Source organism: Vidua macroura, unplaced genomic scaffold (genome assembly GCF_024509145.1).
Source record: "Vidua macroura isolate BioBank_ID:100142 unplaced genomic scaffold, ASM2450914v1 whyUn_scaffold_146, whole genome shotgun sequence".
Taxonomy (NCBI): Eukaryota; Metazoa; Chordata; class Aves; order Passeriformes; family Viduidae; genus Vidua; species Vidua macroura.
In genome coordinates this window covers 168852-189544 of record NW_026530554.1, presented here as the reverse complement: position 1 = coordinate 189544, position 20693 = coordinate 168852, and the positions used below count along the sequence as shown (strand labels likewise).

General features: G+C 56.8%; 2 protein-coding genes, 1 long non-coding RNA gene and 2 other non-coding genes across 5 annotated transcripts; 3 read left to right on the top strand and 2 right to left on the bottom strand.

Annotated features, from left to right (window-relative positions):
* Positions 1–721: 721 nt before the first annotated feature.
* ASPDH (aspartate dehydrogenase domain containing) lies at positions 722–6976 on the top strand. Its single transcript, XM_053969239.1, is given in 7 exon segments — positions 722–885; positions 2277–2361; positions 2988–3044; positions 3046–3138; positions 4248–4480; positions 6621–6772; positions 6874–6976. Coding segments are annotated over 7 exon segments (822 nt in total). The 3' UTR covers positions 6912–6976.
* LOC128802694 (uncharacterized) lies at positions 5619–6467 on the bottom strand. Its single transcript, XR_008435551.1, has 3 exons — positions 6172–6467; positions 5911–6109; positions 5619–5734 (listed from the first exon to the last, which is right to left on the bottom strand). It is a non-coding gene; the product is annotated as an uncharacterized LOC128802694 (long non-coding RNA).
* A 299-nt stretch (positions 6977–7275) lies between the features above and the next one.
* LOC128802683 (josephin-2-like) lies at positions 7276–15508 on the top strand. Its single transcript, XM_053969238.1, is given in 7 exon segments — positions 7276–7313; positions 8844–9056; positions 9429–9611; positions 10703–10837; positions 12159–12187; positions 12190–12352; positions 15131–15508. Coding segments are annotated over 7 exon segments (861 nt in total). The 3' UTR covers positions 15231–15508.
* Positions 15509–17458: 1950 nt separating this feature from the next.
* Positions 17459–17530, top strand: TRNAE-CUC (transfer RNA glutamic acid (anticodon CUC)). The gene has a single exon. It is a non-coding gene; the product is annotated as a tRNA-Glu (tRNA).
* A 197-nt stretch (positions 17531–17727) lies between these two features.
* Positions 17728–17801, bottom strand: TRNAT-AGU (transfer RNA threonine (anticodon AGU)). Its single transcript has one exon. It is a non-coding gene; the product is annotated as a tRNA-Thr (tRNA).
* Between the last annotated feature and the right edge of the window lie 2892 nt (positions 17802–20693).

The following is a 20693-nucleotide window of genomic DNA, read 5'->3' as shown; positions in this document are numbered from 1 at the left end:
GGGGAGGTGACGGAAGGGGACAGGAGGGGACAGGAGGGGATAGGGGGGAGGTGACAGGAGGGGACAGGGGGAGGTGACGGAAGGGGACAGGAGGGGACAGGAGGGGACAGGGGGGAGGTGACAGGAGGGGACAGGGGGAGGTGACGGAAGGGGACAGGAGGGGACAGGAGGGGATAGGGGGAGGGGACAGGAGGGGACAGGGGGAGGGGACACTGCTGTCCCCGATGTCCCCAGGGCAGTTCTTGGTGTCACAGCTGCTGTCGCAGGGTCCGTCCGTCGGTCTGTCCCTGTCCATTGTCACAGGGAGGTGACAGGGCTGTCCCAGGGGGAGGGGACAGGAGGAGACAGGAGGTGACAGGAATGGACAGGGGGGAGGTGACAGGAATGGACAGGGGGGAGGTGACAGGAGGGGACAGGAGGGGACAGGGGGGAGGTGACACTGCTGTCCCCGATGTCCCCTCAGGGCAGTTCCTGGTGTCACAGGGGAGGTGACAGGAGGGAGGTGACAGGGCTGTCCCAGGGGAGGTGACAGAGGGTGACAGGGGGAGGTGACAGGGCTGTCCCCGATGTCCCCAGGGCAGTTCCTGGTGTCGCAGCTGCTGTCGCAGGGTCCGTCCGTCGGTCTGTCCCTGTCCATTGTCACAGGGAGGTGACAGGGCTGTCGCAGGGGAGGTGACAGGAGGTGACAGGGCTGTCGCAGGGGAGGTGACAGGAGGTGACAATGACGATCCCGATGTCCCCAGGGCAGTTCCTGGTGTCGCAGCTGCTGTCGCAGGGTCCGTCCGTCGGTCTGTCCCTGTGCTTTGTCTGGGCTCGCCGCCAGGGGGCGCTGGAGGCGCTGCCGCCCCCGCTGCGCCTGGGGGACCTGCGGGAGCTGCCGAGCACGTGAGGGACCCCAAAACTGCCCGGAGTCACCCCAAAAATGTCACCCAAAACTGCCCGGAGTCACCCCAAAAATGTCACCAAAACTGCCCGGGATGCACCCCAAAAATGTCCCCAAAATATCCCGGATTCACCCCAAAAATACTCCAAATTCACCCCAAAAACCTCCCCAAAACTGCCCGGAGTCACCCCAAAAATGTCACCAAAACTGCCCGGGTTCACCCCAAAAACCTCCCCAAAACTGCCCGGATGCATCCCAAAAATGTCCCCAAAATATTCCGGATGCACCCCAAAAATGTCCCCAAAATATCCCAGATTCATCCCAAAAATATCCCGGATTCACCCAAAAAATGCCCCCAAAAATATCCTGAATTCACCCCAAAAATGTCCCCAGAATATCCCAGATTCATCCCAAAAATATCCAAAAATATCCCGGATTCACCCCAAAAATGTCCCAAAACTGCCCGGATTCACCCCAAAAACATCCCCAAAACTGCCCAGAGTAACCCCAAAAATACACCAAAAGTGCCCAGATGCACCCCAAAATCTTCCCCAAAACTGCCCCAAAAATGTCCCCAAAATATCCTGGATTCACCCCAAAAATACCCCAAATTCACCCCAAAATCTTCCCCAAAACTGCCCGGAGTCACCCCAAAAACATCCCCAAAATATTCTGGATTCACCCCCAAAAATGTCCCGGATTCAAATATCCCAAACCAGCCCGGATTCACCCCAAAACTATCCCAAAACACCTGAAAAAAACCCAAAATGCCCCGATGTCCCAAATGTCCCCAATCCCCAATGATGTCCCAAATGTCCCCAAATGTCCCCAATGTCTCCAAATGTCCCCAAATGTCCCCAATGTCCCAAATGTCCCAAATGTCCCCAATCCCCCAATGATGTCCTCAATGTCCCCAAATGTCCCCAATGTCCCCAATGTCCCAAATGTCCCCAAATGTCCCCAAATGTCCCCAATGTCCCAAATGTCCCAAATGTCCCAAATGTCCCCAATCCCCCTGATGTCCCCAATGTCCCCTCAATGTCCCCAATGTCCCCTCAATGTCCCCCTCAATGTCCCCAAGCCCGCCAACCCCTGATGTCCTCTATGTCCCAACCCCTCCAATGTCCCCAATGTCCCCAAATGTCCCCATCCCCATCCCCAATGCCCCAAATGTCCCCAATGATGTCCCCAATGTCCCCAAATCCCCTCAATGTCCCCAATCCCTCCAATCCCCTGATGTCCCCAATGTCCCCAATCCCCCAATGTCCCCAATGTCCCCAGTGTCCTCGATGTCCCCAATGTCCCCAACCCCCCGATGTCCCCAGTGTCCCCGCTGTCCCCCGTCCCCCCCATCACCGCCGTGTCCCCAGCGCTGTCCCCACGGTGTCCCCAGGGGGGTGGACCTGGTGGTGGAGGTGGCACACCCGTGCGTGGCACAGGAGCACGGCGAGGACATCCTGGGACACGCCGACCTCATGGTGACACCTCAATGTCCCCAATGTCCCCAGTGTCCCCAATCCCCCCAATGTCCTCAATGTCCCCAATGTCCCCGATGTCCCCAATGTCCCCAACCCTTCCAATCCCGCAGTACCCCCAATGTCCCCAACCCCGCCATTGCCCCCAGTGTCCCAATGCCCCCAATGTCCCCAGTGTCCCTGATGTCCCCCATGTCCCCAATGTCCCAAATGTCCCCAATCCTCCCAATGTCCCCAAATCCCCCCGATGTCCCCAATGTCCCCGTTGCTGTCCCCAGCTGGGGTCCCCCTCGGCGCTGGCGGACGCTGTCACCGAACCCAATGTCCCCAAAGTCCCCAATGTCCCCAATGTCCCCAACCCTTCCAACCCCGCCACTGCCCCCAATGTCCCAATGCCTCCAATGTCCCCAATGTCCCCAAATCCCCCTCAATGTCCTCAATCCCCCCAATGTCCCCGATGTCCCCAATGTCCCCAATCCCCCCAATGTCCCCGATGTCCCAATGCCCCAATGTCCCCAATGCCCCCACTGTCCCCAACCCCCCAATGTCCCCAATGTCCCCAGTGTCCCCAATGTCCCCAGTGCCCCCGATGTCCCCGATGTCCCCAATGTCCCCGTTGCTGTCCCCAGCTGGGGTCCCCCTCGGCGCTGGCGGACGCTGTCACCGAGCGGCGGCTCCGGGCGGCGGGCGGCGCGCGGGGGCCACACCCTGTACGTCCCCAGGGGGGCGCTCTGGGGCTGCGAGGACATCGCCAGGATGGACAGCGCGGGGACACTGCAGGTGACACTGGGACATTGGGGACAATGGGGACATTGGGGACACTGGGGACAATGAGGACACTGGGGACATCGCCAGGATGGACAGCGCGGGGACACTCGCAGGTGACATTGGGGACACTGGGGACAATGGGGACATTGGGGACACTGGGGGCACTGGGGACATTGGGGACAATGGGGACAATGGGGGCACTGGGGACATTGGGGACACTGGGGACAATGGGGACATTGGGGACACTGGGGGCACTGGGGACAATGGGGACATTGGGGATAATGGGGACATCGCCAGGATGGACAGCGCAGGGACACTGCAGGTGACACTGGGGACACTGGGGACAATGGGGACACTGGGGACACTGGGGACATTGGGGACAATGGGGACATTGGGGATAATGGGGACATCGCCAGGATGGACAGTGCGGGGACACTGCAGGTGACAACAATGGGGACACTGGGGACACTGCAGGTGACATTGGAGACAATGGGGATAATGGGGACACTGGGGACAATGGGGACATGGCCAGGATGGACAGCGCGGGGACACTGCAGGTGACACTGCTGGGGACACTGGGGACACTGGGGACAGTTCCTGACCCTGGGGCCCAGCTTTGGGGACAGTCCCTGACCTTGTCACAGCTGTCCCCAACCTGTCCCCTCACTGTCCTCGTGTCCGGCTGTCCCCCAGCCCTGGGGACATTTCCTGACTTGGGGACAGAGTTTGGGGACAATGTCCTGCCTTTGGGGCCACTCCCTGGCTGTGTCCCCTGGCTGTCCCCTGACTGTCCCCGTGTCCCCAGAGGTGACAATGACCGTGTCCCCGTGTCCCCTGACGGTGTCCCTGTGTCCCCAGAGGTGACAATGACCGTGTCCCCGTGTCCCCAGGCGCTGAAGGTGACGATGACGAAGGCGCCGGGCAGTTTCCGCCCGCAGGGCTGGCTGTCCCCTGACTGTCCCCATGTCCCCAGAGGTGACAATGACCGTGTCCCCTGACTGTCCCCATGTCCCCAGAGGTGACAATGACCGTGTCCCTGTGTCCCCAGAGGTGACAATGACCATGTCCCCGTGTCCCCAGAGGTGACAATGACTGTGTCCCCGTGTCCCCCGTGTCCCCAGGCGCTGAAGGTGACGATGATGAAGGCGCCGGGCAGTTTCCGCCCGCAGGGCTGGCTGTCCCCGCGCGTGGCGGCCGCGGTGGCCTCGGGGACGAGGACGGTGCTGTACGAGGGTCCCCTGCGCCCGCTCTGTCCCCTCGTCCCCAACAACGTCAACACCATGGCCGCGGCCGCGCTGGCGGCGCCGCGCCTCGGCTTCGACGGCGTCACCGCCTGCCTGGTGGCCGACCCCAGGTGGGCTCCGGGGGGACACCTGGGGCACCTGGGTGGCACCTGGGGCACCTCATATGGCACCTGTGTGACCTCCTGTGGCACCTGCGTCACCTCCTGTGGCACCTGGGGCACCTCCTGTGGCACCTGTGGCACCTTATATGGCACCTCTGTGGCACCTGGGTCACCTCCTGTGGCACCTGTGGCACCTGGGTGGTGCCTGGGGCACCTCATATGGCACCTCTGTGGCACCTGTGTCACCTTATATGGCACCTGTGGCACCTTATATGGCACCTCTGTGGCACCTGTGTCACCACCTGTGGCGCCTGTGTCACCCAGGTGGCACGTGGGTGGCACCTGTGTGGTGTGTGTCACTGGGTGGCGCCTGTGGCACCTCCTGTGGCACCCGGGTGGCACCTGCGCCACCTCCTGTGGCACCTGTGGCATTTGGGTGGCACCTGTGTCACCTCATGTGGCAGCTGTGGCACCTGCTGTGGCACCTGAGTGGCACCTGTGTGTCACCCGTGGCGCCTCCTGTGGCACCTCATGTGTCACCTGGGTGGCACCTGTGTCACTTTATGTGGCATCTGTGTGGCATGTGGGTGGCACCTGTGGCACCTTATGTGGCACCTGTGTGGTGTGTGGCACCTTGGTGGCACCTCCTGTGTCACCTGGGTGGCTCCTGGGTGGCACCTGTGGCGCCAGGGTGGCACCTGTGTCACCTCCTGTGGCACCTGGGTGGCACCTGTGTGGTGTGTGGCACGTGTGTGGCGCATGTGTCACCTGCGCCACCTCCTGTGGCAGCTGTGGCATTTGGGTGGCACCTGTGTCATGTCATATGGCACCTGTGGCACTTCATGTGGCACCTGTGTGGCACCTGTGTGTCACCTGTGTCACCTCCTGTGGCGCCTGTGTCACCCGGGTGGCACCTGTGTGTCACCTGTGGCACCTCCTGTGGCACCTCCTGTGCCACCTGTGTCACCGGGGTGGCACCTGTGTGATGTGTGGCACCTGTGTGGCCCCTGTGGCACCTCCTGTGGTGCCTGTGTCACCTGTGTGGCCCCTGTGGCGTCTTGTGTGGCACCTGTGTGATGTGTGTCACCTGTGTCACCTCCTGTGTGTCACCTGTGTGGCACCTGTGTGACCTCCTGTGGCACCTGTGTGTCACCTGTGCCACCAGTCCCTGTCCCCCTCTGTGTCACCTCAGCGTCCCCTCCCTGTCCTCCCAGTGCCACCCCCACTGTCCCCGCAGTGTCCCCTCAATGTCCCCAGTGTCCCCTCGGTGTCCCCGTCACTGTCCCCAGTGTCATGTTGTCACCGTGGAGGTGACACCGGTGTCCCCAATTGTCACCCGCAGTGTCCCCGACTGTCACATTGTCACCGTGGAGGTGACACCGGTGTCCCCAATGTCCCCAATGTCCCCAATTGTCACCCGCAGTGTCCCCGACTGTCACGTTGTCACCGTGGAGGTGACACCGGTGTCCCCAATTGTCACCCGCAGTGTCCCCGACTGTCACATTGTCACCGTGGAGGTGACACCGGTGTCCCCAATGTCCCCAATGTCCCCAATTGTCACCCGCAGTGTCCCCAGTGTCACATTGTCACCATGGAGGTGACACCGGTGTCCCCAATTGTCACCCGCAGTGTCCCCGACTGTCACGTTGTCACCGTGGAGGTGACACCGGTCCCCAATTGTCACCCGCAGTGTCCCCGACTGTCACATTGTCACCGTGGAGGTGACACCGGTGTCCCCAATTGTCACCCGCAGTGTCCCCGACTGTCACATTGTCACCGTGGAGGTGACACCGGTGTCCCCAATTGTCACCCGCAGTGTCCCCGACTGTCACATTGTCACCGTGGAGGTGACACCGGTGTCCCCAATTGTCACCCGCAGTGTCCCCGACTGTCACATTGTCACCGTGGAGGTGACACCGGTGTCCCCAATTGTCACCCGCAGTGTCCCCGACTGTCACATTGTCACCGTGGAGGTGACACCGGTGTCCCCAATGTCCCCAATGTCCCCAATTGTCACCCGCAGTGTCCCTGACTGTCACATTGTCACCGTGGAGGTGACACCGGTGTCCCCAATTGTCACCCGCAGTGTCCCCGACTGTCACATTGTCACCGTGGAGGTGACACCAGTGTCCCCAATTGTCACCCGCAGTGTCCCCGACTGTCACATTGTCACCGTGGAGGTGACCGCCGTGCCCGAGCACGGCCGCGCCCTCACCGTCACCAGCACCCGCCGCAACCCCGCCGAGCCCGGCCGCGTCACCGGCAGCGCCACCCGCCACAGCTTCTGGAGCAGCGTGCTGGGTGTGTCCCTGTCACCTGGGCCACCTCCCGGTGCCACCTCGGTGCCACCTCGGTGTCACCTGCGCCGCCTCGGTGTCGCTCACTCTGCCCTCTCCCCGCAGCCTGCACCGGACACGGCGGCTGCGTCAAGCTCTGCTGAGGAGGAACAGCGAAAACGCCAGCGGGGACGCCTTGGGGACAATTTGGGGACATTTTGGGGACAATTTTGGGGACAATAAAACCCTGCCCAGGCCTGGCGGTGATGGCGGCGCCCTTCTTGTAATGGCGGCGGGGAGGAGGCGCGCTCTGATTGGTGGAAACGCCGCGCGCGGCACGACGGGAGGAAGGGCGCCGGCTTCTGATTGGTGAACGCGCAAAACGTTAAGGGAGGAAGGTCGGGGCGCTGATTGGACGGCGCCGCGCGCGAGGCGCGATGGGGAGGAGGTCGCCGCGCTCTGATTGGTCGGCGCGGCGCGGGGCACGACGGGAGTTGTAGTTGCGGCCCTGAGGGGGCAGCGGCCGCCATGGCAGCGGCCGCCATGGCCCCGGAGGACGCGCGGGGGTGAGGAGGGGGAGGCCGGGGCCGGATTTTGGGGGGGTCCTGAGGGGTCCTGGGGGGGCTTGGGGGGGGGCAGGAAGGGCTCGGGGGGGGGTTTTGGGGGGGCAGGAGGGGATTTGGGGGGGAAGCGAAGCGGAGGCCGCGTGAGGGGGGAAGGGCTGGGGAGGCCTGGGGGGGTTTTTGGGGGGTCCCGGGGGGATTTGGGGGAGGATTGGGGGTCCTGAAGTGATTTTGGGGGGTCAGGGTGGTCATGGGGGTTTTGGGGGTGCCAGGAAATTTGGGGGGGGGGATTTGGAGGGTCCTGGGAGGAATTTGGGGGTGTCAGGAACTTTGGGAGGGGTCCTGAGGGGGATTTGAGGGAATTTGAGGAGGGGTCTCAGGGGTCTGGGGGTATTTGAGGGATTTTGGGGGGGTTTGGGGTAACTTTGGGGGGTGTCAGGAATTTGGGGAGGGGTCCTGGAGGGGATTTTGGGGGGATTTGGGGAGAGGTCTCAGGGTGATTTGAGGGAATTTTGGGGGAAATTTGAGGAGGGGGTCACAGGGAGGATTTGGGGGGAATTTGGGGAGGGGTCTTGGGGAGATTTGACAAAAATTTGGGGGGAATTTGGGGTAATTTGGGGAGGGGTCTCAGGGTGATTTGGTTGTAATTTGGGGAGGGGTCTTAGGGTGATTTGGGGGAATTTGGGGAGAGGTCTTGGGGGAATTTCAGGAGATTTGGGGAGGGGTCTCAGGGGTGATTTTGGTGTAATTTGAGGAGGGGTCTCAGGCTGATTTGGTGTAATTTGAGGAGGGGTCTCAGGGGTGATTTGGTGTAATTTGGGGAGGGGTCTCAGGCTAATTTGGGGAGGGGGTCTCAGGGTGATTGGGGTAATTTGAGGAGGGGTCCTCAGGCTGATTGAGGTAATTTGAGGAGGGGTCTCAGGCTGATTTGGTGTAATTTGAGGAGGGGTCTCAGGGGTGATTTGGTGTAATTTGGGGAGGGGTCTCAGGATTAATTGGGGAGGGGTCTCAGGGTGATTGAGGTAATTTGGGGAGGGGTCTCAGGCTGATTGGGGGAATTTGGGGAGGGGTCTCAGGGTTGATTTTGGTGTAATTTGGGGAGGGGTCTCAGGCTGATTGGGGGAATTTGGGGAGGGGTCTCAGGCTGATTGAGGTAATTTGAGGAGGGGTCTCAGGCTGATTTGGTGTAATTTGAGGAGGGGTCTCAAGCTGATGGGGGTAATTTGAGGAGGGGTCTCGGGGATGATTTGAAGGAATTTTGGTGGAATTTGGGGGAATTTGAGGAGAGGGTCTCAGGCTGATTGAGGTAATTTGGGGAGGGGTCTCAGGGTGATTGTGGTAATTTGAGGAGGGGTCTCAGGGTGATTGTGGTAATTTGAGGAGGGGTCTCAGGGTGATTGGGGTAATTTAGGGAGGGGTCTCAGGGTTGATTTTGGTGTAATTTGGGGAGGGGTCTCAGGCTGATTGTGGTAATTTGAGGAGGGGTCTCCCCGAGCCCGGGGGGTCCCACGCCCTCCCCCCTTCTCCCTGCAGCCCCCCGCGCTCTCCCCTCCCCCGCGGCGGATCCGGGGGGGGTCCCGGGGCCCCTCCCCGATTTGGGTCGGGGTCTGCCCGGATTTGGGTCTGGGGTCCCGGGGTGCCGTACCACGAGCGGCAGCGCCGGCAGCTCTGCGCCCTGCACGCCCTCAACAACCTCCTGCAGCGGCCCTGGCTCAGCCAGGCCTCGGCCGACCGCATCTGCCAGCGGTGAGACCCCAGACCCAATTCGGGCAGGGCGGCGCGAGACCCCAGACCCAATTCGGGGAGGGGCTGGGGGGGGTGGGGAGGGGCTTTAGGGGGGGGGTTGGGGCTGGTTTGAGGGTGGTGGGAAGGGTTCTTGAATTTGGGGAGGGGTCTCAAGGGGTTCCTGAATTTGGGGAGGGGTCTCAGGGGTGTGGGGAGGGGTCTTGGTGAGGTTTCCTGAATTGGGGAGGGGTCTCAGGGGAGTTTGAGGAGGGGTCTCAGGGGGGTTTGGAGCTGGTTTGATGGTGGTGGGAAGGGTTCCTGAATTTGGGGAGGGGTCTCAGGGGGTTCCTGAATTTGAGGAGGGGTCTCAGGGGGGTTTGGGGCTGGTTTGAGGGTGGTGGGAAGGCTACTTGAATTTGGGGAGGGGTCTCAAGGGTGCGGGGAGGGGGTCTTGGTGTGGTTTCCAGAATTTGGGGAGGGGTCTCAGGGGGGTTTGGGGCTGTGGGGAGGGGTCCTCAACAACCTCCTGCAGCGGCCCTGGCTCAGCCAGGCCTCGGCCGACCGCATCTGCCAGCGGTGAGACCCCAGACCCAATTCGGGCAGTGGCCGCGAGACCCCAGACCCAATTCGGGGAGGGGCTGGGGGGGTGGGGAGGGGCTTTTAGGGGGGGTTTGGGGCTGTTTTGAGGGTGGTGGGAAGGGTTTCCTCAATTTGGGAGGGGGTCTCAGGGGGGTTCATCAATTTGGGGAGGGGTCTCAGGGGTGTGGGAGGGGTCTTGGTGGGGTTTCCCAAATTTGGGGAGGGGTCTCAGGGGAGTTTGAGGGGTTTGAGGAGGGGTCTCAGGGGGGTTTGGAGCTGGTTTGAGGGTGGTGGGGAAGGGTTCCTCAATTTGGGGAGGGGGTCTCAAGGGGGTTAATGAATTTGGGGAGGGGTCTCAAGGGTGTGGGGAGGGGTCTTGGTAGGGTTTTCTGAATTTGGGGAGGGGTCTCAGGGGAGTTTGAGGGGTTTGAGGAGGGGTCTCAGGGGGGGTTTGGAGCTGGTTTGAGGGTGGTGGGAAGGGTACTTGAATTTGGGGAGGGGTCTCAGGGGTGTTCATCAAATTGGGGAGGGGTCTCAGGGGTGCAGGGAGGGGTCTTGGTGGGGTTTCCCAAATTTGGGGAGGGGTCTCAGGGGGTTTGGGGCTGGTTTGAGGGTGGTGGGAAAGGTTCCTCAATTTGGGGAGGGGTCTCAGGGGGTTTAATGAATTTGGGGAGGGGTCTCAGGGGGATTCCCAAATTTGAGGAGGGGTCTCCCCCCCCTTTAAAATGATGACATCACTTTGTGGGTTCCCCTATTGGGTCTGGGGTCTCTCTGGGTGGGATTTCCCTCCCCAAATTGGGTCTGGGGTCTCAGGGGAGTTGGCGTTAAATTGGGGAGGGGTCTCGGGGGGGTTCCCAAATTTGGGGAGGGGTCTCGGGGGGGGGGTCAGGGTTATTTTGGGGAGGGGTCTCGGTGGGATTCCCAAATTTGGGGAGGGGTATCCCAGAATGACATCATCGCTTCGAGGGATTCAATTGGGTCTGGGGTCTCTCGGGGGGGGGATTTCCCTTGCCCAAATTGGGTCTGGGGTCTCGGGGTTGCCTGGAGGGGGGGTCGGGGTTAATTTGGGGAGGGGTCTCACCCTGAAGCCCCCCCAGGTTGGCCCCAAATTCGCGGCCCAACCCCCACCGGAGCCCCCTGGGCACGGGCAATTACGACGTCAACGTGGTGATGGCGGCGCTGGGCACGCTGGGGCTGGCGGCGGTCTGGTGGGACAAGCGGCGGTGAGACCCCTCCCCAAATTCGGGACTGACCCCAGACCCAAATTCCAGACCCTTCCCAGGACCCCCGACTCAAATTTGGGACCTCCCTGAGACCCCAGACCCAATTCTGGAGACTTTAAAGACTCCCACCCCTATTCAGAATCTCTCCTGTCACTGTGGTGGGGTGGGACAAACAGCGGTGAGACCCCTCCCCAAATTCGGGACACACCCCCGAGACCCCAGACCCAAATTCCGGACCCTTCCCAGGACCCCCGACTCAAATTTGGGATCTCCCTGAGACCCCAGTACCCAATTTGGGATCCCCTAAACCAATGGAGAGTTCTTGTCCCATTGTTACGCTGGGGCTGGCGGCGGTCTGGTGGGACAAGCGGCGGTGAGACCCCTCCCTAAATTCGGGACACGCCCCCGAGACCCCAGACCCAAATTCCAGACCCTTCCCAGGACCCCCCGACTCAAATTTGGGACCTCCCTGAGACCCCAGACCCAAATTCTGGAGACTTTAAAGACTCCCACCCCTATTGAGAATCTCTCCTGTCACTCTGGTGGGGTGGGACAAACAGCGGTGAGACCCCCTCCCCAAATTCGGGATATGCACCCGAGACCCCAGACCCAAATCCTAGAGCTTCTTTGGGACTCCCGACCCAAATTTGGGACTTCTCTGAGACCCCAGACCCAATTTAGGACCCCCCAACCCAATTTGGGACCTGTCAATTTTTTTCTTTCTCCTTGGGTGTTTTGGGACAAACAGCGGTGATACCCCTCCCCAAATTCGGGACACGCCTCTGAGACCCCAGACCCAAATTCCGGACCCCTCCCATGACCCCAGACCCAAATTTGGGACCTCCCTGAGACCCCACACCCAATTTGAGCCCGCAAACTTCTCCTTTCCCGCGGCTGTTTGTCCATGGGGCGCCGCCAGTGACCATGGGGACCCCTCCCCAAATTCGGGACAGACCCCAGACCCAAACTCTGGACCCCTCCCATGACCCCAGACCCAAATTTGGGACCTCCCTGAGACCCCACACCCAATTTGAGCCCGCAAACTTCCCCTTTCCCGCGGCTGTTTGTCCGTGTGGCGCCGCCAGTGACCGTGGGGACCCCTCCCCAAATTCAAAACAGCCCCCCCACGACCCCTCCCCAAATTCTATGACCCCCCAACCTCAATTTCATCCCCTCTGAGACCCCCGTTCGGAACCTCTCCCGTCGCTTTGGCGCCACGAGTGACGAGAAGTGACTTAACCCCCCCCCCCCCTCGCCGACCAACGCGCGCCCCCTCCCCAATTACCCCAATTAATTAACGAGGCGCCGACGTCACGCGCAGCCCCCTGGAGCGCCTGTCGCTGCCGCACGTGCTGGGCTGCTGCTCAACGTCCCCTCGCGGGTGACGCTGGGGACGCTGGCGCTGCCGCTGCGGCGCCCGCACTGGCTCTGCGTGCGGCACTTCGGGGGCACCTTCTACAACCTGGACTCCAAGCTGGCCGCGCCCGCCGCCATCGGAGCGGAGCCGCAGCTCAGGTGAGCTCGGGGGGGGACACCTGGGGGGTGGCGGCGTCACCTCGTCGTCACCTCGTCGTCACCTCGTTGTCACCTCGTCGTTGTCTTGTTGTCACCTCGTTGTCACCTCGTCATCGTCTCGTCGTCGCCTCTTTGCCACCTCGTTGTCACCTTGTAGTTGTCTCGTTGTCTTGTTGTCACCTCGTCGTCACCTCGTTGTCACCTCGTTGTCTTGTTGTCACCTCGTTGTCATCTCACTGTCGCCTCGTTGTCACCTCGTTGTCACCTCGTCATTGTCTCGTCGTCGCCTCTTTGCCACCTCGTTGTCACCTTGTAGTTGTCTCGTTGTCTTGTTGTCACCTTGTTGTCATCTCACTGTCACCTCGTTGTCACCTCGTCGTTGTCTTGTTGTCACCTCGTCGCCACCTCGTTGTCACCTTGTGTTGTCACCTCGTCGTCACCTCGTTGTCACCTCGTCATTGTCTTGTTGTCACCTCATTGTCATCTCACTGTCGCCTCGTTGTCACCTCGGTGCCGCCTCTTTGTCACCTTGTCGTTGTCTCATTGTCTCATCGTTGTCACTTCATTGTCACCTCGTTGTTGCCTCGTTGTCACCTTGTCACCTCGTTGTCACCTCGTCGTCACCTCGTTGTCACCTCGTTGTCACCTCGTTGTCATCTCACTGTCGCCTCGTTGTCACCTCGTTGCCACCTCGTTGTCACCTTGTTGTCTCGTCGTTGTCTTGTTGTCACCTCGTTCTCATCTCATTGTCTCATTGTTGTCACCTCGTTGTCCCCTCGTTTTCATCTCATTGTCACCTCATTTTCACCTTGTTGTCACCTCTTTGTCACCTCATTGTCACCTCTTTGTCATGTCGTTGTCACCTCGTTGTCACCCTCGTTGTCCCCTCGTTCTCATCTCATTGTCACCCTCATTTTCACCTTGTTGTCACCTCTTTGTCACCTCATTGTCACCTCTTTGTCATGTCGTTGTCACCTCATTGTCACCTTGTTGTCACCTCGTTGTCACCTTGTTGTCACCTCGCTGTCGTCTCGTTGTTCCCAAATTTGGGGAGGGATATCCCAGAATGACATCATCGCCTTGAGGGATCCAATTGGGTCTGGGGTCTCTCTGGGGGGGGATTTCCCTCCCCAAATTGTCACCTTATTGTCCCCTCGCTGTCACCTCATTGTCACCTCTTTGTCGCCTCTTTGTCACCTCGTTGTCACCTTGTTGTCTCATTATTGCATCGTTGTCATCTTGTTGTCGTCTTGTTGTCACCTCGTTGTCCCCTCGTTGTCACCCTCGTTGTTCCCAAATTTGGGGAGGGGTATCCCAGAATGACATCATCGCTTTGAGGGATTCAGTTGGGTCTGGGGTCTCTCTGAGGGGTGATTTTCCATCCCAAATTGGGTCTGGGGTCTCGGGGGGTGCCTGAGGGGCCTCGGGGTTATTTTGGGGAGGGGTCTTGGGGGATTCCCAAATTTGGGGAGGGGTATCTCAGAATGACATCATCGCTTTGAGGGATTCAATTGGGTCTGGGGTCTCTGGGGGGGGATTTCCCTCCCCAAATTGTCACCTCGTTGTCACGTTGTCATCTTCTCATCACCTCCTTGTCCCCTCATTGTCCCCTCCCTGTCACCCCCGCTGTCCCCCCGCTGTCCCCTCACTGTCCCTCGCTGTCCCCTCGCTGTCCCCTCACTGTCCCCTCACTGTCCCCTCGCTGTCCCCTCACTGTCCCCTCGCTCTCCCCTCATTGTCCCCTCGCTGTCCCCCTCCCTGTCACCCCGCTGTCACCCCGCTGTCCCCTCGCTGTCCCCTCGCTGTCACCCCCGTTGTCCCCTCGCTGTCACCCCCACTGTCCCTCACTGTTCCCTTGCTGTCCCCTCGCTGTCACCCCCGTTGTCCCCTCGCTGTCACCCCACTGTCCCTCACTGTTCCCTTGCTGTCCCCTCACTGTCCCCTCACTGTCCCCTCACTGTCCCCTCGCTGTCCCCTCGCTGTCACCCCCGCTGTCCCCTCACTGTCCCCTCATTGTCCCCTCACTGTCCCCTCGCTGTCCCTCACTGTCCCTCACTGTCCCCTCATTGTCCCCTCATTGTTCCCTCCCTGTCCCCTCCCTGTCCCCTCCCTGTCCCCCTCATTGTCCCCTCACTGTCCCCTCCCTGTCCCCTCGCTGTTCCCTCGCTGTCACCCCCGCTGTCCCCTCGCTGTCCCCTCGCTGTCCCCTCGCTGTCACCCCACTGTCCCCTCGCTGTCCCCTCGCTGTCACCCCCACTGTCCCCTCGCTGTCCCCTCACTGTCCCCTCGCTGTCACCCCCCGCTGTCCCTCACTGTCCCCTCATTGTCCCCTCACTGTCCCCTCGCTGTCACCCCGCTGTCCCCTCGCTGTCCCCTCGCTGTCCCCTCGCTGTCACCCCCGTTGTCCCCTGCTGTCCTCTCGCTGTCCCCCCGCTGTCCCCTCATTGTCCCCCTCGCTGTCCCTCGCTGTCCCTCACTGTCCCCTCACTGTCCCCTCATTGTCCCCTCACTGTCCCCTCACTGTCCCCTCACTGTCCCCTCGCTGTCCCCTCACTGTCCCCTCATTGTCCCCTCGCTGTCCCTCACTGTCCCCTCACTGTCCCCTCACTGTCCCCTCACTGTCCCCTCACTGTCCCCTCGCTGTCCCCTCGCTGTCCCCTCATTGTCCCCTCCCTGTCCCCCTCATTGTCCCCTCGCTGTCCCCCCGCTGTCCCCTCGCTGTCCCCCCGCTGTCCCCTCGCTGTCACCCCCCGCTGTCCCCTCGCTGTCACCCCGCAGGGAGTGGCTGCGGGAGGCGCTGGCCCCGGGCTCCTCCGAGCTCTTCCTGGTGGTGGCGCGGGACGTGGAGGAGGCGGGGACCTGGCTGAGGCCCGAGTGACACCGGAGGGGACAGGTGGCACCCGTGGTGGCACCCGTGGTGGCACCCGTGGTGGCACCTGTGCAGTGCCAGCTGTGGTGGCGCCGCTGCAAAAAATGCGGGGTTTGGGGTTTTTTTGGGTGGGATTTGGGCGTTTTTCAAGAGGGCAGGTGGGGGTTGGTGGCACCTGGAGACAGCTGGGGACACCTGGGTGGCATCTGGTGGCATCTGGGGACATCTGGGGACACCTCTGTGGCTTCAAATCCCTCCCCAAAACGGATTAAAAGCGATCCTTGGCAGCTTTGTGGCTTTGTGGTTGGACCGAAATCCCCAAATTTCACCCCAAAATCCTGAGTTTCACCCCAAAACCCCTGAAATTCACCCCAAAATCCCTGAGTTTCACCCCAAAACCCCTGAAATTCACCCCAAATCCCTGAATTTCACCCCACAATCCCCAAATTTTGCCCCAAAAAATCCCCAGATTTCACCTCAAAATCCTCCAATTTCACCCCAAAATCCCCGAATTTCACCCCATGTCCCAAAATTTCCACCACCAGATCCCAAAATTTCACCCCAAAATGCTGAAGTCCAGCCCAAATCCCTGCGTTTCAACCCCAAATCGCTGAATTTTAACCCAAAAATACTTGAATTCCACCTAAAAATTCCCCAATTTCACCCCAAATCCCTGAATTTCACCTTAAAATCCCCAAAATTTCATCCCACAATTCCAAATTCCAGCCCACATCCCTGAATTTTACCCCAAATTTCACCCCAGAATTCCTGAATTTTGCCCAAAATCCCAAATTTCACTCAAAATAACCAAATCCCTGAATTTCAACCCCAAAGAGCTGAATTTCACCCCAAAAAGCTCAAATTTCACCCCAAAATCCCTGAATTTCACCCCAACCCCGAAATTTCACCCCAAAACCGCAAATTTCATCCCAAACCCATTAAAGTTGACCAAAATCCCCGATTTTTGTACCCAAATCCTCGAATTTCACCCCAAAATCCCCAAATGTCACCCCAAAAAGGCCAAATTCCAGCCCAAATCCTCAGGTTTCACCGCCAAATCTCCCAAATTCCACGCCAAAACCCCAAAAATCCCTGAATTTCACCCCAAAATCCCCAAATTTCACCCCAAAATCTCCAAATTTCACCCCAAAATCCCCAAATTTCACCCCAAAATCTCCACATTTCACCCCAAATTTCCTCCCCTCAGCGCTGGGAGCGAGAAGCGAGAAACCTGAGGCGAGGGGCGGGACCACCCCAGAGTCGCGCTCTGATTGGCTCCCTATCGTGATTGACACCCTTCCCGTGCTCGCGCAGCCAATCAACGCGCAGTATGCGGCGTCCGCGGAAAATCCCCGAATTTCCACCCGAAATCCCCGAGTTTCGCCCCCAAAATCTCCGCATTTCGCACGCAAATTCTGGAATTTCACCCCTAAATCTGCGAATTTTTCGCCAAAATTCCCGAATTTCACCCCAAAATCTCCAAATTTCCTCCCCTCAGCGCTGGGAGCGAGAGGCGGGAAACCTGAGGCGAGGGGCGTGACTAACCGAGAGCCGCACTCTGATTGGCTCCCTATTGTGATTGACACTCTTCTCGTACTCGCGCAGCCAATCAGCGCGCAGCATGCGGCTTCCGCGCAAAATCCCCGAATTTCCACCCGAAATCTTCGAGTTTCGCCCCAAAAACTCCGCATTTCGCACGCAAATTCTGGAATTTCACCCCTAAATCTGCGAATTTTTCGCCAAAATTCCCGAATTTCACCCCAAAATCTCCAAATTTCCTCCCCTCAGCGCTGGGAGCGAGAGGCGGGAAAGCTGAGGCGAGGGGAGGGAGCAGCCCAGAGCCGCGCTCTGATTGGCTCCCTGTCGTGATTGACACCCTTCCCGTACTCGCGCAGCCAATCAGCGCGCAGTATACTGCGTCCGCGAGAAATCCCCGAATTTCCACCAGAAATCCCCGAGTTTCGCCCCAACATCTCCGCATTTCGCACTCAAATTCTGGAATTTCATCCCTAAATCTGCGAATTTTTCGCCAAAATTCCCGAATTCCACCAAGAAAATCCCCGAAATTTTCTCCCCACACGGTGAGGCGGGAAACCTGAGGCGGGAGGCGTGGCTACACGAGATCCGCGCTCTGATTGGCTCTCCATTTTGATTGACCACGCCCGTCAGGTCGGGTTTAGCCAATCAGCGCACGGTATGAGGCTCTGGTGGCGGTGGCGCCGCGCTGTTTCCGTCCCTCCCTGGTGGTCTAGTGGTTAGGATTCGGCGCTCTCACCGCCGCGGCCCGGGTTCGATTCCCGGTCAGGGAAGAATTTAATTTTATTTATTTTTAATTTTTTCCCCCCATCTTATTTCCGCTTCCGCAATCCTCTTTTCCCTTTTCCCCCTCCTTATTTGTCGTCTCGTGGAGAAATAATTTATTAAAATATAAAAAGGAAAAAAAAAAGGGTTGGCGGACAGGAAAATATCGGCGGGCCTGTCGCGATATTGGGTCGCGACAGAGCGGAGGCACCGCTGGGATTCGAACCCAGGATCTCCTGTTTACTAGACAGGCGCTTTAACCAACTAAGCCACGGCGCCGCGCGGTCCCTGCGCCGCCCTCAGCCCCAAAAACCTGCCCAGCCCCTCCCCCACCCCGCGCGACCCCTCCCCAAAATGGGACAATCCCAAAAATCCCGAATTTCCCTTCCAAAAAACGGGAAATCCCAAAAATCCCGAATTTCCAGCTCACAAAAAGGGGAAATCCCAAAAATCCCGAATTTCCCTTCCCAATATGGGACAATCCCAAATTTCCCATCCCAAAAAAGGGGAAATCCCAAAAATCCCCAATTTCCCTTCCCAAAAACGGGAAATCCCAAAAAATCCCGAATTTCCCTTCCGAAAAAAGGGGAAAATCTGAAAAACCCCAAATTTCTATCTCACAAGAAGGGGGAAAATCCAAAAAAATCTCAAATTTCCCATCCCAAAAAAGGGGAAATCCCAAAAATCCCGAATTTCCATCTCACAAAAAGGGGGAAATCCCAAAAATCCCCGAATTTCCAATTCCCAAAAAAGAGGAAATCCCAAAAATCCCGAATTTCCATCTCACAAAAAGGGGGAAAATTCCAAAAATCCCGAATTTCCCATCCCAAAAAAGGGGAAATCCCAAAAATCTCAAATTTCCCTTCCCAAAATAGGGAAATACCAAAAATCCCGAATTTCCCTTCCCAAAAAAGGGAAAATCCCAAAAATCCTGAATTTCCATCTCAGAAAAAGGGAAAATCCCAAAAATCCCGAATTTCCCTTCCCAAAAAAAGGGGAAAAATCTGAAAAATCCCAAATTTCCATCGCACAGAAAGGGGAAAAAATCAAAAAAATCTCAAATTTCCCATCCCAAAAAAGGCGAAATCCCAAAAATCCCGAATTTCCCTTCCCAAAAAAGGGGAAAAATCCCCAAAAATCCCAAATTTCCAGCTCACAAAAAGGGGAAGTCCCAAAAATCCCGAATTTCCCTTCCCAAAAAGGGAAAGAAAAATCCCCAAAATCCCAAATTTCCATCTCACAAAAAGGGGGGAAAAATCCCAAAAATCCCGAATTTCCAGCTCACAAAAAGGGGAAAAATCAAAAAAATCTCAAATTTCCCATCCCAAAAAAGGCGAAATCCAAAAATCCCGAATTTCCCTTCCCAAAAAGGGAAAATCCCAAATTTCTCTTCCCAAAAAAGGGGAGAAATCCGAAAAAATCTCAAATTTGCCTTCCAAAAAGGGGAAATCCCAAAAAATCCCGAATTTCCATCTCAAAAAAGGGGAAAAATCCCAAAAATCCCGAATTTCCCTTCCCAAAAAGGGGAAATCCCAAAAAATCCCGAATTTCCATCTCACAAAAAGGGGAAGTCCCAAAAATCCCGAATTTCCCTTCCCAAAAAGGGAAAAATCCCCAAAATCCCAAATTTCTATCTCACAAAAAGGGGAACAATCCCAAAAATCCCGAATTTCCAGCTCACAAAAAGGGGAAATCCCAAAAACCCCGAATTTCCCTTCCCAAAAAGGGAAAATCCCAAATTTCTCTTCCCAAAAAAGGGGAAAATCCGAAAAATCTCAAATTTCCCTTCCCAAAAAAGGGGAAAAATCCAAAAATCCTGAATTTCCATCTCAGAAAAAGGGGAAAATCCCAAAAAATCCCGAATTTCCAGCTCAAAAAAAGGGGAAAAATTCCAAAAATCCCCGGATTTCCCTTCCCAAAAAGGGGAAATACCAAAAATCCCGGATTTCCCTTCCCAAAAAAGGGGAAATCCCAAAAATCCCCAATTTCCCTTCCCAAAAAAGGGGGAAATCCCAAAAATCCCCAATTTCCCTTCCCAAAAAGGGAAAATCCCAAATTTCTCTTCCCAAAAAAGGGGAAATCCCAAAAATCCCAAATTTCCAGCTCACAAAAACGGGAAATATCAAAAATCCCGAATTTCCAGCTCAAAAAAAGGGGGAAAAAATTCCAAAAATCCCGAATTTCCCTTCCTAAAAAAGGGAAAATCCCAAAAATCCCAAATTTCCTTTCCCAAAAAAGGGAAAAATCCCAAAAATCCCAAATTTCCATCTCAAAAAAAGGGAAAATCCCAAAAAATCCCGAATTTCCATCTCAAAAAAAGGGAAAAAATTGCGGGGAGAAATGGGGAAAATTTGGGAAAAAATGGGAAAATTGGTGGGGAAATGGGAAAAAATGAGGGGAAAACCGGAAAATTGGAGGAAAATCGGGAAAATTAAAGAAAAATGGAGGAAAAATGTGGAGAATGAAGGAAAAAAAAACCCGAAATAAATGGAAAAATTGTGGGGGGAAAGTGGGAAAATGAGGGAGAAAATAAAAATTTGAGATGGAAAAATGGAAAATTGGAAGAAAAATGGGAAAATTAAGGAAAAAATGATGGGAAAAATGGGGGGAAAATGGGGAAAATGAGGGAAAAAAACCAAAAAATGGGAAAATTGATCGGAAAATTGATGGGAAAATGAAATTAAACGGGAAATTTGAGGGGGGAAATGGGGAAAATTGATGGGGAAACGAGGGTGAAAATGAAAATTTGAGGAGGAAAAATGAGGAAATTGGGGGAAAAACAGGGAATTTTTGGAAAAATGATGGGAAAAATGGGGGAAAAAAAAACAAAAAATGGGAAAATTGAAGGGAAAATGGGAAAATTGATGGGAAAATGAAATTAAACGGGAAATTTGAAGGGAAAATGGGAAAATTGATGGGGAAACGAGGGTGAAAATGAAAATTTGAGGAGGAAAAATGAGGAAATGGGAAGAAAAAGGGGAAAATTAAGGAAAAAATGATGGGAAAATGCGGGGAAAATGGGGGAAATGGGGGGGGGGGAAAGAAGGAAAAATTGGGGGGAAAATGGGAAAATTGATGGGGAAACGAGGATGAAAATCAGAATTTGAGATGGGAAAATGGGAAAATTGAAAGAAAAATGGGGAAAATTAAAGAAAAATGCAGGAAAAATGG